The sequence below is a fragment of the Nipponia nippon genome, unplaced genomic scaffold (assembly GCF_047370975.1).
Source record: "Nipponia nippon isolate SJK-2023a ecotype South Korea unplaced genomic scaffold, ASM4737097v1 scaffold_5, whole genome shotgun sequence".
In the NCBI taxonomy this organism is placed as follows: Eukaryota; Metazoa; Chordata; class Aves; order Pelecaniformes; family Threskiornithidae; genus Nipponia; species Nipponia nippon.
The window spans coordinates 42142066-42163649 of NW_028262369.1; the positions used below are offsets into that span (position 1 = coordinate 42142066).

Sequence of the window (21584 nt, forward strand, 5' to 3'; positions counted from 1 at the left end):
GAGTTTCACCTGTGCTTCTAAGGCTGTCGTAAAACTGCACAAAATTACTTGCAACTTGATGTTTTAAAGAAGTGAAAGGCTGACTTTCTGGTGGTTCATTTGCAAAAGCTGAATTGGCTTGTAGTCTGCAATTAACTTACTGCCAAAGAAACAGAAGCATTAAAAGTGTTAGAAGTGCCTTTCTTCTGCCACGCTCCCTTTAGAAAGAATCAGTAAGTGCCAAACAGAGCAGACGGCCCATCTCATTTTTACAACTAAAAAAGCAAAAGGTTGCAAGGGAGAGGTACCTTGAGGGGGAAAAAAAAGGATGCTATTCTTCCCCAAAACAAAAATCCACCCTTGAAACACCTTAAACAGACATTGTAATACAAAGCAATATGCAACCCTGAGGTCCACATCATCATCACCACGTTTTCTTAGCGCTATGAATAACCTACTGTAACTAACAGTTCATATAATTAATTCTAGTGTGTCTGCAGGTGAGGCTAAACATGAGTGTGAAACACTTATGACTCTTCAATTTTTAATCTCGTGTCGTAAGCACTGGATAACCTTTAAAGCCTTACAAATGTGCTGAAGTACTACAGAAAATACGTCTCTCGTGTAATTGTTTCGTAGTTGCTTATTTATTTTTGGTATTGGTTCTAATAATTTGTACATGTGTTCCTACATTCCTCTTTTTTCCTTCTTTTTTCATAGCGCCAGAACTAATATTCCTGAATATGACTCTCTCTGGGCCAGTCCTGTGAACTTATGTAAGAAACCTCATTCTCAGTAGTAAGTACTATCCCATACCAGATGCTTGCAAGACTGAGACTGTAGTCTTCTGTAACAGCAAATTAAATAAAGGTTATTGGAGGGTACTTGCTTTTCATGGAAATCAATGTGTTTATCTTTTCCTATATTGTTCTATATGACTTTCACTTGTACTTAACCCTTAATTAAATCAAATATTTCATTTTTTATTTACAAGCAATTCTCGAAGGGGTAACATGTCCCGTGTAAGAAAAGAGATATTGATGTATTTTCCCCAAACCATAGGTTTTTAACACCCTTTTTTACTCAACCTTTTGCTACAGTTCAATGTTACATACATTTCTAAGTCTGTGCTGCGCTCTACTTGAGGGGAGTTTGTGTAAGCATACTCAAATTAGCTTTAACTAAGGTATCTTGGGCAACAGAAGCAAAGATAGAGCAGTGTAACAGGCTAGCTATCCAGTATCTAGAATCCCTAGGTACATAGTTTGTGTTAAAGCCTATTATTTGTAAATCCATCTGGCTAGGCTGGTGAATCTAGGAAGCAAACATGACTAGAAACTGAAGCCCCACTGTCAAATGTCAAATGTTGCAAAATTACAAATACTGTTTTGGTTGCATGCAAGTTCTCATTTATGGCACTTAGCTAGAGCCTTTCTAAGCACAGAAAATAGTTAAAATAATCTTTTTCTTCTTCCCTGTAAAAATACGTACAAAATAACCTCCATGATTTTTCAGTTCCAGTACTGTTTCATAGCTTTTAGTACAACTATCTAATGAATTTCACCTTGTAAAATGCTAGCTTTAAGAATGTTTTCACCTCATACAATTTTATTATAATCAATTCCAATTACTATTTTTAACATTTGATATCAAATACCAAGGCTGCAGTGACATCTTGTGGCATTTTTTTTAACTGTCGGTACAGAGGCAATTTTCTTGTAGTCCTGTTCCATCATTTTAAAACTATATCCTGATTTTTTCAACAAGGATTTTTTTAAATATATCTTTTAGATACCATTTTTAAAATCCTGTGTTGCATGAACATTAATTTCTACAGAACAGAGGTGGTGCTGAATCTGTTCAGACTCCAGAATATTTCCAAATGACATCTAGATAATCTCTTAGAAGAAATCATCATATGCGTATTATTTTGTTAAAAATATAAATTCTCAGTAATATATTTCATTAGAGAATCTTAAGGCACTTTTATAACCATCAAAAAATATTTAAAAAATAAACAAACAAAACTCTCTTGGTTCCTAAGCACAATGAATTATGGCTAGAGCTGAAGTCTTAACTTTGAATTTTCTTTGCTATCTAAGCCTAACTGCTTAAGCTTGTGTTTTTCGATGGCTTTTTTTCATCATGAGTGGGCCTTACCTAAATTAAGTGAATGTATGTGCCAACAAGTACACATTTTTTCAAAACTGAAATCTTGGTGCTGCTCATCTGTATGCAAACATCTAACACTGAAAAACTTGGTCAATAACCTGAAAATAAATACCTTGCAAGTCTGTTTTATGTATTTTATTTGACAATGGTACAAATTAAATTTACCAGTATAATAAAAGCTTGTTCTATTAATTCTTTCACTGATACAGAAGAAGAACAACAAAAAAACCCAAGAACCAACCCAAAACAACTCCTTCCCCCCAACAAAGAACCCAATACTAAGATTTGGCTGAGTTGACCGTTCATTTCACATTTTAAAAGTAAGGTAAACAACATCTGCGAGCCTTCACAATGCTAGTTGATAGTGCACAGAACAGAAATTACAGAAGACCAGTAAGTAAATGAAATGCAGTAAACTACTACTAGGAAAGTTGCATTTCTGGAAAGATCATAGACCTGTGTGGATACTACTTATCACTACAGCACAATAATTAAAAGCTACTTTTCACTATTACAACAAAATTAAGCAGACTTTACATTGCCATTTTAAGATTTTGCCCTTTAAATCTTGCAAAAGTACTAGGAAGACTTCACTGAACAGAAACCAAATCCTTTAACACTGACAGAACAAGGCGAAAGAATCCTCCATTCTCCTAAAGAAACCCAAAGGCTCATACCCAGAACTAGCCCTGCTGTCAAGAACTTGTCACATTTTTCAACCACTTTTTGTTCAGCTAACTTATTACAAACAATGATGAAATTATACACCACTTGTGCAGATGCTATTTGTGTACTAGGTATTAGCTGTTACTGGTTGCCCGCAGGTACCTTTGAACTGATACTAAGAATCAAGTAAAAGCTGATGCAGATGAAACTAAATCTATTTTGGATACCAGATTTGATTCCTCCCTGTGATCCAGGAATATCACTCTCTTTTGTTCTTTCCTCCGTACCACAAAAAAAGTTCTGTAACGGCAATGGAAAAGGTTTGTCTTGTCTATGTTAACACAACGTTTCCAGAACTACAAAGTCCCAATCTAACAAAAGCTGTTAATAATAGCCGTTTCTTGCTATGGATGAAGCCAGGGAATTCAGAGACTGATAATAGTCCAGCCCTGTCAAATATCACTGTACCTTAAAGTACTTTTTTTTATAATGCTTTACCCATTCATTGCACATTTTAATTCTGTTGTCATGGCCACCAAAAACAGAGATGAAAGGAACCAGAAAGTAAAGTAAATACTGATTTGAAAGAGTAGTTAAAAAAAAGCAGTAGACCTGTAATATTACAAAATGTACACTCTGTAATAAATGTAGAACAGCTTGCTCTTACTAGGAATTGTAAATACGACATTTTAAAAAAGTGAGGATTTTCTTGGGCACATTTTTGTAACAATGTACATGCAAAATATCAAAATAAAACTAAGTACTAAAGAGAGTATTAGTAAGTAATATCCCATCCATTTCTTCTGGCTGCTTATATAGGTTTCATATTTCATGTACTCATGTTTCTTACATTTCCAACTGCTACATTTTACCTTTCAGCTGCTTGCAGTGTTTCAGCAACTCTAGGCAAATCAATAATAAGAATAAAAGCCACATCAGAGATCATTTTCCACTGTCTCAGCAGTAGTAGATATTGTAGGCAGTGGTTTTAGGACTATCTGAGATGAAGGTGAGGTACACTTTTCTGGTTTGCTTTCATAGCAGCTTCAGGAACATCTCAGATTACAGAATAGCTTATATACAAACTTCAAACGGGTTTTGTACAGGAGTCTAGCAGCCTGGCCAACAGTTTGCTGTAGCCCTTCTGTAGTTTCACTGGGAACTGGGTAGGATGAGGTGAGGAGAGGAGAGGAAAGGCAAGGAAGCGTCTCAACATATAACTATCAAAAATATGCCTAGACCTCATTTGCCTAGATAGATATATTAAAAAACAACAACAAACAAACAAAACATAAGCACTGAAGGGTAGGAGTGCATTTTTGTCTGCATGTTTCTGAAGAACTGGCCTAATTAATTGTAATAGCTTTTTAGGTTTTAAAGAAACAGGATGATTTTATCACAGCTAAACATTAGTATATATTGTTTAAGTTTTCTCAAAACTTACCTTGGAGAATTAGTAAGAAAGGAAAAAAAAATACATATAAAGCCAAATGGAAAAAATTCAGAGGCTACAAATAAGGATGGCCAAGATGCGGTAATTACACCTTCTTCTCTCCTTGAACTCAGTACAATTCACTGAGTATTGTTTAACATCTAACCCCTTAAATTCATTGGCTTACATTTTATTTTTGTGATTGGCATAATTAGGAAAACCAAACTGAGAAATCATGATATTAGAATATTTTAAAGGCATGCCATCATAAATATTAACCAGCTTATTTACACAGTAAGACCTCTGTAACAAATGCTCTGCTCGGTGCCACATTCCAGAATAGCCACTGTTAGTGTCTTTTTCTAAATTTCTTATATCAACAGGCTTCACAAACACTCCCGAAGGCCTTCCAGTATGCTTGGCTACCAGAAAATTCATGGCAATATCATCACAATTTTGAGTTTCATCTATTAAGGCGTAAACAGCTTCTGGCTGTCTTTGAAAGTCTTCTAAATACCCACTATGAAAAAATGCTGCACCAATAAGAACCATAGAATACTGATCTCCATTTCCAAATCCAGGGTTCTGCAATTCGAAGCTTCCATAACTGTATACACCTGAAGGAGTAGAAATGTGCTTTCTAGGAACAAATCCTACTATTTGCTTTGGAAATTGCTGAAAGAAAAAAGAAATTTAAAAAATCAAAATGAAGCCCACACCGTGAAATGTGTGAAGTGCTTTCATAAGAAAGACTTATGCTTTTTTTTTAAATGAGAGGAGCACAAGATTATTGCCAGGAAAGAATGACATTGTTGGCATATGGCCCCCTGATCTGCATAAATGCTCCAATTAAATACAGTCTTGCAAAACTGACACAATATGCCTCATTCCATATCACGTAGTGCCAAGCAACATCTATCCACAATTTGCAGCTGTATATTTGGCGCTCAAAATAAGTTTACAGACAATTTCTCTTAGAGAGAAAAAACCCACACACTTTTGTTATGCAACTTACTATCGATTTAAGTAAATTCAGCAGTCAGAAACTTCAGTGTTCATGTACAAGAAGAATTAAAAATTTGAAAGTTATAGATTACACGTATAGCTACTACTGAAGAATGTTTTTGCGATTTCTACTGTTCAATGCTTCAGTCCTTCTAAAATTTAACTTTATAGCTAGAAAATCAATGGTAAAGCATTATGATACAGTATTACTCTAATTAAAACCATTAATCTCAATTGTAACTCGCAAATATTGCCTGCCAAGGTGCAAAACATTACCTGCCAAACAGAAAAGGCAAAAGCAAGGTCATGAGCACTGACTAGTGTATCATCATCCATCATTAAAACAGCTGAAGGGAGGGAAAAAAAAAAAAGAAAAACTTTTAACTTATCAAAAATTAAATACATGAGCACAGTATGCAGCACAGTATTTGACAAGTTAGCTGTGAAACTTCTATAACCGTTAAGCTGAATTGCAGAACTGAATTCTAACTCCTTGAAAGTAGATTGAGAAAACATTTAGATTTCAAAGCTAAAGCAAGGTTGCAGCTTTGTGGTAACTGGAAGCAAACCTACATTTTAGATTATTTGCCAGGCCGTAAAAAAAAAAAAACAAAACCTCAGCAACATTTGATCATCTGTAGCACAGCTGGACAGATATGTATTGGAAAACTTGGAGTGTTTGGCAAAACAACTTAAAATTCTACTAATCTTGTGTAAAAATACAACTAAAATAAAGGGTTAGATACCATTCTTTAGTGTATGAGATTTATACAGGATTCTTAGTATAAAATTTTACCCATCTCCTCACTACTTGCAAGTTCTAAATAAGCAAGCTTAATAAATTGCATGGGCAACATTCAGTATGATTATCTACAGAAGGGAGAATCTTTGCCTCAAATTTTAGGCAAAAGACTATCAGGAAGTGGAAAAGGAAAGATATTCTTATATTGGACCTCCAGACACATTAAAGCTTTTTAGTCAGAATAAATCCTATTACAGTAAATAAAACACTTGGGAACTTGAAGTTTCTAGTGTCTTCCTAGAAGTCATGGGTTTTGAGTAGAAAGGCATGTTACGAAGGGGGCAGCAAATAGAATTACCTTTACTAATCATGAGTAAGGTCAGGTCTGTAATGCAACATATGGGGTTTTTTTCCACTTGAAACAAACAGGGCTTATTGTTGTGCTTCTCCTGGAAAGAGCTTAGGAAGAATATTTAGACGAATAGCCAAAAGCTGGGGAAAATACTCTTAAAAAGGATGCGCAATTTGAGATAGAAAGCCAGTCTGAAAAGCAGAACATGCTTGAGAACTTAGTCTTAAAATGTCTTAGTCTTAAATCAAGTCTTTACCAGATGACTTAAGTCCAAATTAATGCAGAGACTCAACAAATACATGCACCATGAATTTCAGTTTACACTATAAAGGGAAGAACAGCTGAACTACCTGTTTCCCTGACAAAGGAAACGGAGAACAGACACAGTTGTAAAAGCCCGTGAAATGCATTTGACATCCTTCTTTTTTTCCTTACTCCTCAGTGACAGCCTCTAGCCTGCTGGTGGTGGTGTGCATCTGATATCGTAACATAGGTTTCTTCTATATTACCCACATTCTATTAAGTGGCCCAACAGATCAATGGATTTATTACATAGTATAACTCAAATCATCTCTCTTTTAGCATTCAGATTTTAAGTGTGAAAATAATATAAGTAGTAGCAATATGAACTGTCGATTACCTTTTGTTTCCAGCTCAGGGAAATTCTGGAGTCTGTTCCTCATGCGATTTACAGTTTGAACTTTAAAGACGACAGGGACAGGATGAGGCCCCAAGGAATTCCACATTTCCTCTGGCACCTTCTCACCAACGTTGTTCCACACGACAATTACTTTATGTAGGTGGGGGATGGCTTGATAGTGATTTAAAAGCTTTAGCAGTAAGTCAGTTCTATTATAAGTCTGCATAATAAGAGTAAATGAATCCAAGGCAGACTGACTCTGGGTTTTTGGTTCCCTTCTCAAGTTGGGCATTTTGTCATCTTTGATATTAGGAAGCAAAGCTGTTAAAGCACCTGCCACAAGAAGTAAGACAACGATCACCACAGAAGTGAAGCGTAGTAGGCGGATTCCCATAACTCTTCCTGGAAGCTTACAGAAGTGAAAATACCTTTAAAACAAGTAACAGGAAAGGAAAAGTCATTAGTCCCATGTATAGTTAACTCCCTTACTTGAGCAAAACTCCCACAATATCCAGTAGACTTTTGTTTCAGTAAATACATGAGGAAAATTTTAGGAATTGGGCCAATTACTTTCAACTATCAGGACAGATACTTCTGGTACTCAGTTTCTATGTTTACTTGCTTTTCACTTTTTTTCTGTTAACTTTGAATTTCATTGTTCTGTGAAAATGAAACTAGAGTAATTCTTTAACTCTAGATTGTTAATCATCTCTTATTTTCTCAGTACTGCATTCTCGATTGAACATTAACATACCTCACCAAACCCATCCAGCTGAAATTAAAAAGCAAATTTGTACAGAGATGCAGTGTTTTCAGCATTGCAGGAGCTCTGCCTTAGCTGGGAAACAAAAGGGAGAGAAGGTGCCTCCTCAAGAGCTCTGGCAGAAAGAAGGAAGTTAAATGCTCTTTCTTTTTCCGTTGCTCAGGCACCGTACACAGAAGGAACAATCTTTATCACTGATTTGCTGGACATTTTGTCAATAGTTTGTGTATCTGCTCGGTAATGGTTATTAATGTGGAAAATATGATTCTGATCATACCAACCGAGGCTATTAACACGGGCGGAGCGAAAAAACCATGCCAAATGGAATAATGTAGGGACGCAACATCATCAGTAACAGCTGGTCTGCTATATCTAGAACTCGGCAGAAGCTGGAAACGTCAGATGCTAGGTGCTAACTGGGGGAACAGCCTCAGTATAAGGCACGGGTTTCCAGATTCCCCTGATTTTGGAACTAAACAGGAGCTCTTAAAAAGCGGCTCCTACAAAGGTCGCCCCGACATTCGTGCCTCTTAGGTAGCACTCCCAGTTCTCCAGACATTTATAAATTGTAATCTCAGCAGGATCCAGCAGCCACTGCACTCCATAGTTTGCACCTCAAATGTGTCATCTACATCTGTTCTTCCTCCTTTACTCACGAGATCAGTGTGAACTGAATACAAGATGAATAGTCTAAGCTTACTCAGTTACTCATCTATAGATATTACTCATGTTACTCCATTAGTAATTTCTAGGCTTTCAGCAGGGAATTCTGATCAAATTAAGTGATCCAGGACAGCCCCATCAATTACAATTTTTGAGAGAGTATCTGTGTTTTTTCACGGAAGTTTTGATAATTTTTTTTCCACACTGCATATACCATGCTTGAAAATATGAATGTACATTATTTTAGTCTAAAAAACCTCTCAACTTACCTCATTGTTGCCAAGTAGGATTGTTTCCCCCACCTTGTTTTTACAGGACAGTTGTTTGTGATCTTTGAATCTGTTGGAAATTAAAGGGACTCTATAACTGAAGATCAACAGTTACCCCACATGCTACCAAGCATTCTTTTACAAGTGAACGTTCCTCTCAATTACCGATTGATGTACGCATTCTTGGCAATTATCCAATCCCTTTTCCTATTGCTCAGTTGGATAATTGTCTCTGCCTTTCAGTAAACACTCCAAAAAGAAGTGATTACACCAGTTGGTTAGAAAGAAAAGCACATATCTCTGCTTGTAAAATTGTTGCTTTGTACCAACGCAATGTCTACGTGTTCCGTCCTTAGGGTCAACTACAGTAGGTCTCCAGGACCTCACAGTCTGTTGCTTTGTTCACCAGGCACCACTAAAATATATATTCGGCTACCACAGTCAGGTAAGTAGTCACAATAAAATTATTTTCTTTTCTGGCTCATCCCCTTCACACTCTCCTTCCACTAAGCTTACCAGTTGTGTTAGAGGTTTAAGACACAGCATTTTGTTCTTCCCATCTGGTTTGGCAGCTTGGCAGAGGGGAAAGCAAATATAAGTGTAAGCACAAAAAGGAAGGACGCACAAGATGCAGGACTGCAGCCTAAGAAACCTGTGTCTGTTAAGGCTCCTACGTTGCTGGAGGGATTTTTGTTCTTTTAAAACTAGTTGAACAAAGAAAGGGAGTTTTTATTTTTGATTTAGGAATGGTACTATAAACATTTAGAGAGCAAGAACTTGTATTTAATAATTGAACCTATGTGAAATTCTGGAAGAGTAATTTGTTTAGGTTATATAATCTTACTTTGTAAAAGTACAGAATTGCCAATTTGCGTGGATACCGATCTGAATATGTCCACACATACAGGTCTTCCCACATCTGAGTTCCAGTTTTACCACTGACTTATTTTAGTGAGGCTGGAGCGGTCACTGAAACTGTTACCGGAATTTAACCACTTGTTTTGGTTGCTTCGTTTTATAGGTGCAAACGATCGCACCTAACTTCTAAATCTGACTGGCAGCAGTAGCTACTCAGCATTTCTTGTAACCACCGTATCTTGGTCATGTGTGCTTTTAAAAAGGTGGACCTTAGATTCTCTTTCCCCAATTGCAACCTAGACACAACAATACTACTGTAAGGATTAATTAGTTAAAATTTAAAAGCATACTTAAGATAAAAGTATAAAAGCTGTTTACTGTGGTAATGAGGCTTCCTGACTTGCCATACATTCTTGTGTTTACTCAATTGCATACAGTAGGCTGTAATGATAGGTAAGGATGATATTATGATGCATTCTGCAATGCGTGATATTATGATAATATGTGATGGATGATATTATGATGCATTCTGTAATTAAAATAAACGTCGATATAAAATCTTTAGAATTGGCATCACGGCACGTTCCAGTAAGAAAGTGCCGATCAGTTTTGCCAATTAAGTTATGAAATTGCGATGCAAGATTGACCTCTGTAACTTACAACACCCCCCCGCAGAGAACACCTCTCCAAAACGACACTGGCGAAAATAAAAACCCTCTGTCAAAACACGGTACTGCAATCCTCGCTCCAAGAAGACGACTGGGTGCGCGGGCTCCCCCCTCCTGGCGGGCAGCACCTCATAACAGCGCTTCATCGCAGCCAGGCAGCGGGAGCCAGCCGCCGCCTCCCCCCGCACACCGCCCGCCCCGCCGCCCCCGCACGCCCGCTTCCCCTCACGTTCAGCAGGGCGCCAGCGCTGCCGCTCGCCTCCCCAGCGGCGGGGCTGCGCGTCCGAGGCGGCGCCGGCAGCAGCGAGGGCGGCGGCGGGCCGCAGGGCAGGGCACGGCAGGGCAGGGGAGAGGAGGTGCCGGCCCGGCACCCCGCGGCTCGGCCCGCCCGCGCAGGCCGCTCCGGTGACTCAGGGGCGGCCCGGGCGGGACCGCCGCAGCGCTGCGGCGGCGCCGCCGCCCGCCGCTTCCTGCGGGGCGTCCCTCCGCTTCCTCCCGGCAGGCCCCGGTTTGTAGTTCGGGGTCCTGCCGCGGGCAGGGTGCTCCCCCCCGGCCCGGCGCTAGCAGCTCTGGCCGTCACGCAGCTGCCCAGAGCGCGGCGCTACGCCGCAGCCTGGGTCCGGCCGCGGGGGGCCGGGCCGCCGCCCCAGCCCCGTACCGAGGGCTGCCGCAGCAGCTGCTCCGGGAGCACCGGGCATCGTAAGCGTAACGCGGGCGGGCAGCTGGCGCGGGGCGGGTGAGCGTTCACGGGTGGGGGCTGGTTTGGTTTTTCAGCCGGCGGCGCCAGCTCGGGCAGCGCACGCCTGCTCCGCCTGACCGGCAGCCCCGGCTCCGGGCAGCAACCGGGCCCGGCAGCGCCCGCCGCCGCCAACCCGGGCCCCGCCCCCGCAGCCCGGCGTGCGCCGGCGGGGCGCAGGCGCGCGGGGGTAGGGCGGAAGCGTGACCGACGCGGGGGCCGGCCGTGGGGGAGCGCTCCCCCCGCCCGCCCGCCCGCCTACGCTGCCGGCCGGGCACGCCGCCGTCCCGGCGCCGGGAAGATGCTGCCCCTCTCCATCAAGGACGATGAGTACAAACCGCCCAAGTTCAACCTGCTCAGGAAGGTGTCGGGCTGGTTCAGGTGAGCGGCCCAGGGCGGGACGGGACGGGCGCAGCGGGGGCCGGGGCCGCGGCCCAGCCCCCGCGGAGGGGCCGGGGAAGGCCGGTGCCGAGGGCGCCCGGGACGCCCGGCGAGCGGGTCCGGCCTTCCGCCGCTGCCTCCTGCCGTGCCGGCGGCGGGTGACCCGCTGTCTGCTCCGTGCGCAGGTCCATCCTGGCGGACAAGACCTCCCGCAACCTCTTCTTCTTCCTCTGCCTCAATCTCTCCTTCGCCTTCGTGGAGCTGCTCTACGGCATCTGGAGTAACAGGTAGCGGGGCAGGGAGCGGGGGGGCGGCCGGCGGGGCGGGAGCGGCCCCGGCGCGCAGGAAGCGGCGCCTCCCGCCGCGGCCAGTGCCACGTCTGCCTCTCGGCGGGGCCCGGCGGGCGGGCCCGGCCTCCCGGCCCGGCGTCCGGAGGGGCCGGTGGGCAGAGCCCTGGGGGCTGCCGCAGAGCCTCCCCCGGCCCGGTGCCGGCGGCTCGGGGGCGCGTTATGGAGGAGGAGCGCTCTGCGCAGCCGGCGTCCCGCTGCTCGGCGCTTCGCTGAGGAGGAAGCCTGGCCTTGGCCTGAGCTACCGGGCCCAGGGGTCGTAACCGTTTCGTGCCTGCCGGTTGGCACAGAGAGCCTTTGTCTGGGAACGCGGCTTCGTTCGTAAGCCGATAGCTGGGTGCGAAAACACAGCACTGCACCAAACATCCTTGTCTCTGGGTGAGAAACGGGAATTAACGCACCCTGGTATAGCCAAGTGGTACTTTACGGAGCACGTAATTTCACAAAGGTGGAAAAACCAGGAGGGACTGGACTAAAGTGCTACGGAGTAAAACTATCTCTAGTAAAATTAAGCAGAAATGCAAAACAGTTTTAGTACTGATGTATGGTGTACAAGTGGAGAACAGGCAATAGTGGTAGTATCTCCATCATGCTTCATTCCTGGTAGAGTTGTTTTATGGCGGTATTTCAGTCCCTAAGTCAATACTTTGGTTCGAAGTGGACAGACATGGAAATGTCATTTAAGCCCAACAGTGTGTCCTTCCACATGGAACTTAAAGCAGTCTTTACCAAAAGCTGTAGTGTGAACACAGATTACTGGGGCTCTTAATCAAGCGTCTTGAACAAAAGCAGCAATGCAGATTTGGAAAGAGTTGCATCCTACTATTTATCATTTTTCTCTGAATCTCTCAAACTGTACTGCAAAATCCTTAACCTTGATTGCTGTAATTGCTACTGCAGCACTAGTGAGAACACAGTGCTATCTTGGGCACAGGCTACCTGGGCAATGTGCAGACCATCGTGGATGTGCTTGGTTTTGACTTTGATGTTGATTCACTTTGGAATTGCGTGAGGATTATTGTATGGATAGCCTGTTTATTCAAGTATGCATTTTTTTTTTTAATAGTTCAGAAGATGCAAATATTTTTTGCAGTGGTTCAGGTATAAAGAGCTTTATGTTCATGTGAGTTTGTTCTGATGTCTGTCTTTTAAGCATAATAATTTTTTTGGTAGTGTGACCAGAAATGAAATTTATACCAGAAAAAGTTCTGTATATGAGATAATTAAACTGAGAAACTGAAGCAACACTTGCCAGAAATTTGTCACTGAAGAATTGGGCTTACTGGAATTGAGAAGACTCTTACTTATCTTTGTTCATTATAGAAGATTAAGAATTGGGATTTGCTGGATAGTTATTAGTTCGACCTCTTGTTTATATTTCAAGTCACTAATTTCAGGTATCTTTACATTAAGCCTAGATTTTGGGCTAGAACAAAACTGTATCTCAGCAAGTATCTCTTTAGTAGAGAGGAGTAGCAGAGAATATACTGAGGAACGCCTTCAGTCAAAGCAGACAGTTCATGCCTTGGAAGAACAAACACATAACAAGCAAACAAGGAGCCCTATAGGGAAAATTGATTCTTGAGTTTGAAAAAGACGGCTCCTTTACTGTCCAAGTGAGCGATGCAGAAACGGCATGTTTGTAAAGGGGATTTTCTGTATCATCTTGGAGCACTTCTTTATTCCACTGTGGCCTGTCTCGGGTATGGCCACTGCCTGATGCTGCAAGTGTTAGAAGCACGATCTTGAATTCTGCTCTCTCTGGTGTCTCAGTGAGCGGAAGATAGCAAGGCCAACAGGCTGCCATGATTATTCAGATGATTCTTCCCTTGGCTTCCACAGACTAAGGAATTTCTTTTTAATTGTGATTCTGAAAACTACAGTTTTATCCATTTAAATTTAAGCAGACTGCTGTGAGTTCTTTGACTAGGGTGTTCTTATTTCAAAATCAAATCTAGGATTTCAGCCCCCAAAATTTTTGTCGGCAAGTTCTGAGAGTCTTCAATTTTAATTTCTTTTTCTTTTTTTTTTTCAATTCTTGCTTCTTACATTCTCCTTAGCTTTTGTTTGCCGAGTAAGTTGTTTCCTGAACTCACATAGCTGTTCTGTCATTTATATGATCCTTTTACAAATACTCTGGTATGCTGATGTTCTTGAAGCACAGACAACAGAACTGGATGTGGTATTTTGCTAGCTGAGGGCTTGTTTCAAGTCAAAAGCTGCAACTTGGGCTGTTCTGTTTTAAAATACTGTTACATGCATACTTGTGTAATTTGGTATTAAACTTGTGTTACTAAATCAACTATGGAAGCGTCCTCATTTAGACACAGTATGTTTGAGTACAGGATTTCTACTAGATTGTAGTGTGTGAATGATGTGTTCCCATTCTGATGAAAGTTCTTGCATACATCCCATGGCTAGTGGTTCACTGGATCGCTTGTTTACTTTAGTAATCACTTTGCACCCAAGGTTTTTAAGGTCCTGTTAATTTACAGGTCATTTAAAAAAAAAGCCTCAGATGAAATCAGATTGGCCTTCTTACTAGGCTTCCTGTCATTTGTGCAGTTGAATCTCTTAGAGCTGTGCCTGTAATACAGAGCATGTTTATGCTATACGGTGAGTTGTGTTGGAGATACAGCCTGTACTGACCCCTGTTGATAAATCCGCGTGCCTCTGGCTACTTGGAGATGTTAGCTGAGGTCTTGAAAGCAGCACAGCTGTGTTTGTGTTGCACCTATGGTAAGTCTTGCCTCTGTGAGATTTGCAGGTGTGAGCAGTGCCATGATAACTTGCTGTATGATTTCTGGTTCTAGAGCTAGTATGGGGTTTTGTTTCAGTAGCAGTCCTTATACACTCTTCTCTTTCCCAGGAGACTCTATACAAAAGAAAAACCCTCAGAAACCACTAGCTATCTCTGTTTATGAAATGGAAGAAATAAGCATTGCTAATAATTACAAACTTATGGTTACTGTCACACTAATTACCTTCTACCTTAATGTTGGGTGTGTTTTGTGTTGTTTTTCTTTTTCCCCCCACGGGATCTTCCTTACTGTTCAGAACCAGACCTAAAATGCGCTGTTTCCCTAGGGATGTCACCTGGTTTTGGGGTAGGGGAGGCTGTCACCTACACCCTTCAAGAATTTGGTAGGAAATTCCATTCTGCTGCTTCATAGGCATCCAGCTAAAACCTTTGGTCTTCCTTTAAAGTCTGTTAAGAACAGCTTCATCTGTTTCCTGTTTTGGTGGCTAGAGCACCTAAGGACAATTTATCATGACATCATCCTCTGCCTTAAATGTGTCGTAGTTGTATGTATATATACCTCTGTATGTGTTGGTAAAGTATATATGTAAATACAGAGAGACAGCAAGACTTCTGTTCTCTCTCCTCTACTCCAAAGCCACTTCTTCCACAGCTGAGTGTTTCACCTGAAACACTTCAGATTAATCTTGAAATTGATTTCAGTCAGGCTGAAATGGTTAGGTTTCTTAATGTGAAGTAGTTCGAATTTTGGCTAATGAAACTTTGTATTTGACTTCAGTGTGAAAACATGGCTGTCCTCTAGACCGTCTTAATACCAGTCATTTGCTTTTTGTTCTTCACTTTCCAAGAACTGAGTTGTACACGTAATTGTTCTTAGACAACCAAAGGATTGGGAAAATGGAACTTTTGGCACAACTATAATAACAAATGCTCACCAGTACCTCTGTATCAAATGTCTTTTTGAATATGAAACAATTTTTGTGTTTTGATGCACATACTTTCTTGCAGACTTACAGGGCTTGTTTATGATAAGTAATTTAGTAAAATTTGGCAGCTGTTGTGTCTGGTGTTGAATCCAATTTACGTACAGCCTACAAACTGATAGGAGTTCTACTGACTGGGTAACTCATGAACTAAGTTAAGTTGCTTTGAACTTTGTAGGGTAAACCCGCATGCTAAACCTTTCCTGTGTTTGTCAATCAAGATTGTAGTTGTGCATTGGTCATTGAAATAAACCATTCAAGAAGTGGTCTTTCAGCCTCTGCTTCCTTCAGCTTCTAGATCAAAGGGGAGTGTGTGTCTTCTAGTCAGTGCCTTGCAGCTGGTAAGGCAAAGATTTGAGGACTGATAAGGTTTATAAGTAGTGCCTCATAATTGTTCTAATACCGCTGTATCATTTTTGAAATGAAATTAGCTTGGATCCATTCAGCTGAAAGCACAGATGCAGCAAGTATTTGTTTGCTTTTATCTCTGTGTGGACGTATTCCAGTCAAACTAGAAGAGTAATGGTGATCACCAGCAAAAGGAGCAAATGATTGATATCTTTACACTTAGCAAAATGAAGAAGCAGCCATCCATAGCAACTTAGCACTCTTGTCTGCATTTTTATTTTTTTTAAATTGTTGATAGAGCTCTGTGCTCTCAGGGGTACTATTGTTGCTTTCTTTGATTTAGCGTAGCTTCACCTCAGTACGTTACCCTTGGATGTGTGTGATCCCAGTAGAGATCAGGATGCTGGAAACCTTGCTTTTTGCTGTGGGATAATGTAGTTACATATCTCTCTCTCTCATCATAGTCTGTTATCATGAGAAGAACTAAATGCATCTTGGATAAATTCTATACCTGTTTATGATTCAGGCTAAAACACTGGCTGAAGGTTTGTGATTGGAAATTTGGAGACTGAGCAGCAATAAATTAAAAAGAATGCAGGTCTGGTGCTTTTGCGGTGCCATCAGGGACTGGCTTCTCTGCTCAGGTAAAATGTAGAAACAGATGTAAACATAAAAGCTGGCTATTTAGGAAAGGTATGTAGTAGTCAAAAGTGCTGTTATACAATATTGCTTGCTGTCCTGCTTTTATTTCAGGCAAAAGAGAATATGATCTTAGAATTCCTTGTGTACTGAAACTCTCTTTTTTTCAGCCTGCCCTACTCATAGAAAGTGTCACGTCGCTGCAGTGTGAATGAACATCAAAGGCAAATTCTCATCTGATGACGTGTTAGTTCTGAAATAAGATGCTTGAGAGGGAAACTGCTACGCTGAAGTAGACTTCACAGTCTTGAAATGTTTGACATAATGAACTAAAATTATAAGTGAAGAGCAGTCTTTACAGGCCTGAAATATTTTGTCACAGGCATATGTTTGTCAAAATTTTATGAAACTTTATTTCAATTGATTCATTGGGTTTTTTTACTGCAGACATTAAAGAATTTTTGACCAATTTTTCCGGTGTGTGAAAACTCTTCCAAAGCATCATGTTTGAAAATGGATTTGAGAATATTGCTTTTGTAAATGCTTAGTGCCATCACTGTGGTGGTATTGGTAGTCTGTAGCAGAACAGTTTTGGTGTTACTGCACTAGTTAACCTTTATATACACTGCGTACAATAGATACTCTAAAGCAGTATCTTTAAGGCCAATTTTCTTTTTCAACTAATGTGAAATACGACTTTTATAAACTTACGTGGGGTCAGTGTTTAAATGCAACTTGTGTGTATGCACTTGTCTAGCTGAATTTGTTTATATGGTCAAACTATAAACTGAAATACAAGAACAAATACCTGCCACTAGAATTATGTTGGTGATAGATGTGGCTGTGGGTGTATACTCCAGGGGCTTTGGTTTGTGTCAGTGGAAACCACCTCCCACTATCACCAAAATCATATGCTAGAAGGGTTTTTTGCCAAGCGCTCTTCCAAAGTACCTTCCCTAAGCTGACAAAAGCAGTTTTGTCATCATATTTTTATTGGTGATCTGGTGTGGGTGTCTATTCTGTGCAAGCAAAACCATGTCTGAAACTTAGACATACGGTGTATTCTGCTAGCGTGTAAAAGATTAAATGCTGGGTTTTTTCATACTCAACATGTAGCATATGGAACATAACTTTTTGTTTTTCTGTTCTTTTCCAGTTTAGGTCTAATATCGGATTCTTTTCATATGTTTTTTGACTGTACTGCTCTATTGGCTGGATTAGCAGCTTCAGTTATTTCAAAATGGAGGTCAAACGATGCTTTCTCATATGGGTAAGAAACTTCAGGCTGTTACCCTAATGTATTTTAGTAGATGTCTAGGTGGTAATTTTTCACTGTATGAACAAAACCTTTTTTTGCAGAACATGGAAAAGCTATGTTGAAAGTGTGTTTTTATAAGGTGAGTTATATAAACCTTTAAGTTAATATCCCCTCTAGAAATAGTAAAAATGTGAAGGCATTGCTTTTGGGGAGCAGGTTTATCACTTCTAAGATCTCTGCGATCATACCAGTGGAAACAAGTTACACAGCAGAAAGTTGCCCTGCATTGTTACGTGTTCATGGCACCAGTGAAGAGCAGCCGCATCGTGGGTTTGTCCTCACAGCGCTAGGTGCGTTACAGGGAATCTCAGGCTGCCGGTGCCCCATGTCTTCTTTGGAACAGAAAGTTACAACTGAAAGGAGCTAAGGCTCGGTGATGCTACACCTGAGACTACAAACCATGCCTCTCAGAACCAGCAGGATTCAACAGCTGTGGCTACCATTAACGCAGATCCTCAAGGCTGAGGTATGTCATCCCATACCGCCCTTCATGGATATAGCTGCAGCAGCTGGTTCTGTTTGAAGGTCACTTGGTTCCATTGCACATTGCTGTTGTGCCCTATAAAACAATACTGGTGATACAATACTAGTAATTGGTGATACTGATTAATTAACAGTAAATGAGCTGTAACGTGGGTGGCTGCATTCCCCATAGCATTACTGACCTCAGTGTCAGCATTTAGCTTCGGCTGTCTTGCCTCCGCATGGATCATACAGTTTGAAACTCTTAAAGCACTGTTTAATTAAGGTGGAAACTCCAGTGTGCCTAGAAATCAATTTAGGAAGAATTGATTTTACCATGAACTAATTGCAGTGAAAGCAGGTTCTGTATTAATTACTGCTCTGCATTTAAACAGCTGGTGTTCCATTTATTAGAGAATAGCCACAATTTATTAAGTCTGATGCTTGCTACATTGGAATTATGTGTTATTCTAACCTGGCTGTTTTTTATTGGAAAAATTTAGTAGCCAAAATAATTAATTTCTACTTAAAACTTTTACTAAAAATTTCCCTACTAGAGGGGGAGCAAATTAATGTCTGGCTCTTTGATATTAAACAGAACTTTACATCAGCAGACTTCGATTACATCTCGTGTGCTTATCTTACTTTGTGGCTTCCAAATATATGTTTATACCATAACTTCCTGTAGAGATGATCTTAAATGTGAAGATTTTGATGTATTGAAAGTTTTCTTTCATCTAGATCAGGTAACGGCTGATCTGGATCAGGTAATTTCTGTTAAAATGCAACATAGTGAATTTCATATCCTTATCTGTAGTTTATATACTGCATCTTCCATTTAGCAAATCCCTGTGTAATACAACTGATTGGGAAGTAGAAGATTGTACTCCAGTCTCTACGTTCCAGTTTTAATTTTCAGCATTTAAATGGAGGTGGTAATATCTGCTGTTGCTTTTTTGTTTCTTGCAGGTACGTTCGAGCAGAAGTACTTGCTGGTTTTGTAAATGGCTTATTCCTCATCTTTACAGCATTCTTCATTTTTTCTGAAGGTGTTGAGGTATGTTACGAAGTCAATTGCACTATCAATTGTCACATTTCTATTTGTAGAGCGTATTTCATGCGGATAAAATTATTGAAATTGATTACGTTCATAATCGGTTAAAAATCTGTGATTTGAACAGAGAATACAGCCATCTGAAATTGCTGTTTTGTGACACAGAAACCCAGCTTTTTCAGTGTTTCTCTACTAGCTCCTTAAATAGTGTATTTTAATTGCGTGTAAAGATTCTGTGAGATTTACCCTGTCCTTTTTTCAGCCAGTTAAGTATGTCATAGAAAGATCTTTACTTCTCATTGTTAAAGGACAAACGAGTCCAAGAAAGAAAGGCCAAAACTAGTCATGCAGAGGAGAGAAGTTAGTCATAAGAAATGGAAATAGTCTGTGAAGAAGTTGGACTAACTCATTAAAGAAAGAGCATTATCTTGTAAATCTTTAAGTCTGATATAAATGGCAAGTAGTAATAGCTTTAACATTTACAAGGGCACTTTTCTTGAACTTTTTTTTACAAGATGGTTCAGTTTATAATTTCAAGATGAAAATTTAGACATCAAGGGTGTCTGCACTGAAGTGAGGCATGATTAAGAGTAAAATTGATAACTGATTGTGATCAGCTTGCATTAATGCTTTTAATTTTAATGGGAGATTCACTATACATTTGTTTAGACTTCTAGTTCAGAACACATTCTACTGGGTTTTTTTAATTAATAGAGAACTGGTGAAAGCTTTCATCCTCTACATAGATAAGCCTGTAAATACTTCAAAATCAGTACAAACTGGGCTGAAATTGCCTAAAAGCTTGGGAAAACTTCACACCAAATCTAGAAACAGCAACAAAACTTAACTAGAAAAATTAAAAACTACTACTGGAATGGTCAAGGGTAGTGTTGAAACATCATTCCTTTCCTGCTGGTCTGAGCTCCCATGTGAAGTATTGCCTTTGCTTGTGATGGTGACTCCTGTTCTCTCTGTCACTTCAAAAGTTCATATCTGCTGAAAGTTTCATTGTCTTGCTCTTGCCTGTACCTTTCGTCCTTGTGGACAGATGATGAATGTTTCTCTCCCCTGTCAATAGTAATTTACACTCTTCAACACTTAGCTTCAAATGCAAATTGTGTTAGGTCTATAATGTCTCACTGAAAAAACCTTGCAAAGAAAGCAGGGCAAAAAAGAATTAAAAAAAAAATCAATCTAGATTTTAGAAGTTTTGTAAAATGCCACAATTAGGTCTCAGTCTTCATTTAATTCCCCTCATGCCCTCACCCTTCTAAGGAGAAAGGAAGAAATGGCATTCTAGACTACTGGAAGTTGTTTGGATGACTTGGGCAATGCACCTATTACAAGAAACTTCAGTGTTTTCATGTGGTGGTGAGCCACATTCCACAGCATGATGAAATCTTATAATAAAAGTTAGCTAGCCTATCAGAATATTCTGCTGTGCTTTCACAGCTTTAATACTATAAAACTTCAACTTCAGACAGTAAGAATTAGTCTGTGTACCATCCCAAAAACTGAAAGTCCCGAGTAATTTCTAATTATGTCTTTATATATGCCTGTTTGCATGAGAATGCTCCTGTATCTAAGCAGTTTTTTCAGTGTCTTTTAGTAATGTAAAGAGATTGTAAAACTCTACATTTTCTTCTTGGTTTGGTGTTTTTTGGTGTTTTTTTAGAGAGCACTTGAGCCTCCTGACGTGCATCATGAGAGACTTCTTCCTGTGTCTATACTAGGATTCATTGTAAATCTTATAGGAATATTTGTTTTCCAACATGGAGGTCATGGGCATTCACATGGCTCTGGTAGGATGTCTGTAATTTTCAGTACTGTTTCCTTTCTTGACACCCTGTGTTCCAGGACCTTATAATCCTCCAATGAGAACCCCAGGATTAAATTTTAATGTCTTTTTAGTGGCAATCCTAGCCAAATGTATATGTGACTTGTTGCAATATTGACTTTTATGTTTTATCACTAGCCCTAGTATGTCACTACTGTACTTCTCATGTTAATATCCATTAACTGGAAGACCTAGAACTCCAGAATCTGCTTTCTGGAACATGCACTCTTCTGCACCTTACTGGAAGAGATTTGCAGAGTATCTTTTGAACAAAATTAAACTGGAATTAAGTGAGGTCTTGGCTGGAAAATTTACACAGCAGTGTCTGAACCAGATTTTAAGTATGGGATGATTCAGCTTCAGGTGCTTCTCAACTTAGTGTCTTTTGAATTTAAATGCAGAATTTATTTGCCTAAATATATATGGTAACATTTTGGTGGGGGTTTTTTGTTTGTTTTTGTTTGTTTGTTTGCAATGTCAATTGGTATCTCTTTCAGCTTAACATATAA

The 21584-nt window shown here is 40.3% G+C and overlaps 2 protein-coding genes across 11 annotated transcripts in view; one reads left to right on the plus strand and one right to left on the minus strand.

Annotated features, from left to right (window-relative positions):
* Positions 1-2271: 2271 nt before the first annotated feature.
* On the minus strand, positions 2272-11067 carry EXTL2 (exostosin like glycosyltransferase 2). 7 transcript variants are annotated; one of them, XM_087734491.1, is made up of 6 exons: positions 10439-10835; positions 9200-9255; positions 8684-8753; positions 6989-7416; positions 5531-5601; positions 2272-4924 (listed from the first exon to the last, which is right to left on the minus strand). In XM_087734491.1, the coding sequence occupies exons 3-6, from the start codon at positions 8686-8688 to the stop codon at positions 4433-4435; spliced, it is 996 nt and encodes a 331-aa protein (XP_087590617.1). In that variant the 5' UTR covers positions 8689-8753; positions 9200-9255; positions 10439-10835; the 3' UTR covers positions 2272-4432. The 7 variants fall into 7 exon arrangements, with proteins under 7 accessions (XP_087590617.1, XP_087590619.1, XP_087590614.1 ...); XM_087734493.1 differs by lacking the exon at positions 10439-10835 and adding an exon at positions 10202-10321; XM_087734488.1 differs by lacking the exons at positions 9200-9255; positions 10439-10835 and adding an exon at positions 10868-11067.
* Positions 11068-11142: 75 nt separating this feature from the next.
* The window catches only part of SLC30A7 (solute carrier family 30 member 7), a 30404-nt gene continuing 19962 nt past the window's right edge, over positions 11143-21584 (plus strand). For 2 of the 4 annotated variants that reach the window (XR_015699266.1, XM_087734495.1), the window contains exons 1-5: positions 11143-11326; positions 11512-11613; positions 17561-17674; positions 19154-19241; positions 20914-21040. Coding sequence is in view for 3 of the 4 variants with exons in the window: in XM_087734495.1 (XP_087590621.1) it covers positions 11247-11326; positions 11512-11613; positions 17561-17674; positions 19154-19241; positions 20914-21040 (511 nt within the window). In the remaining variant the exon portion in view is untranslated. Of the gene's footprint in view, positions 11327-11511; positions 11614-16574; positions 16651-17560; positions 17675-19153; positions 19242-20913; positions 21041-21584 lie in introns of all 4 variants that reach the window. The other 2 variants (XM_087734497.1, XM_087734496.1) reach the window with 2 other exon arrangements.

What these genes read in the sequence shown, in the direction of transcription:
- EXTL2 (XM_087734487.1), bottom strand. Translation starts at nt 10,355, where the DNA reads ATGAAGCGCTGTTATGAGGTGCTGCCCGCCAGGAGGGGGGAGCCCGCG. An exon ending in GTTCTCTGCGGGGGGGTGTT is followed by an intron (nt 8,754 to 10,201) that starts GTAAGTTACAGA and finishes AATTTCCAACAG; the next exon opens with ATTCAAAGATCACAAACAAC. An exon ending in CCCTGAGCTGGAAACAAAAG is followed by an intron (nt 5,602 to 6,988) that starts GTAATCGACAGT and finishes CCCTCCCTTCAG; the next exon opens with CTGTTTTAATGATGGATGAT.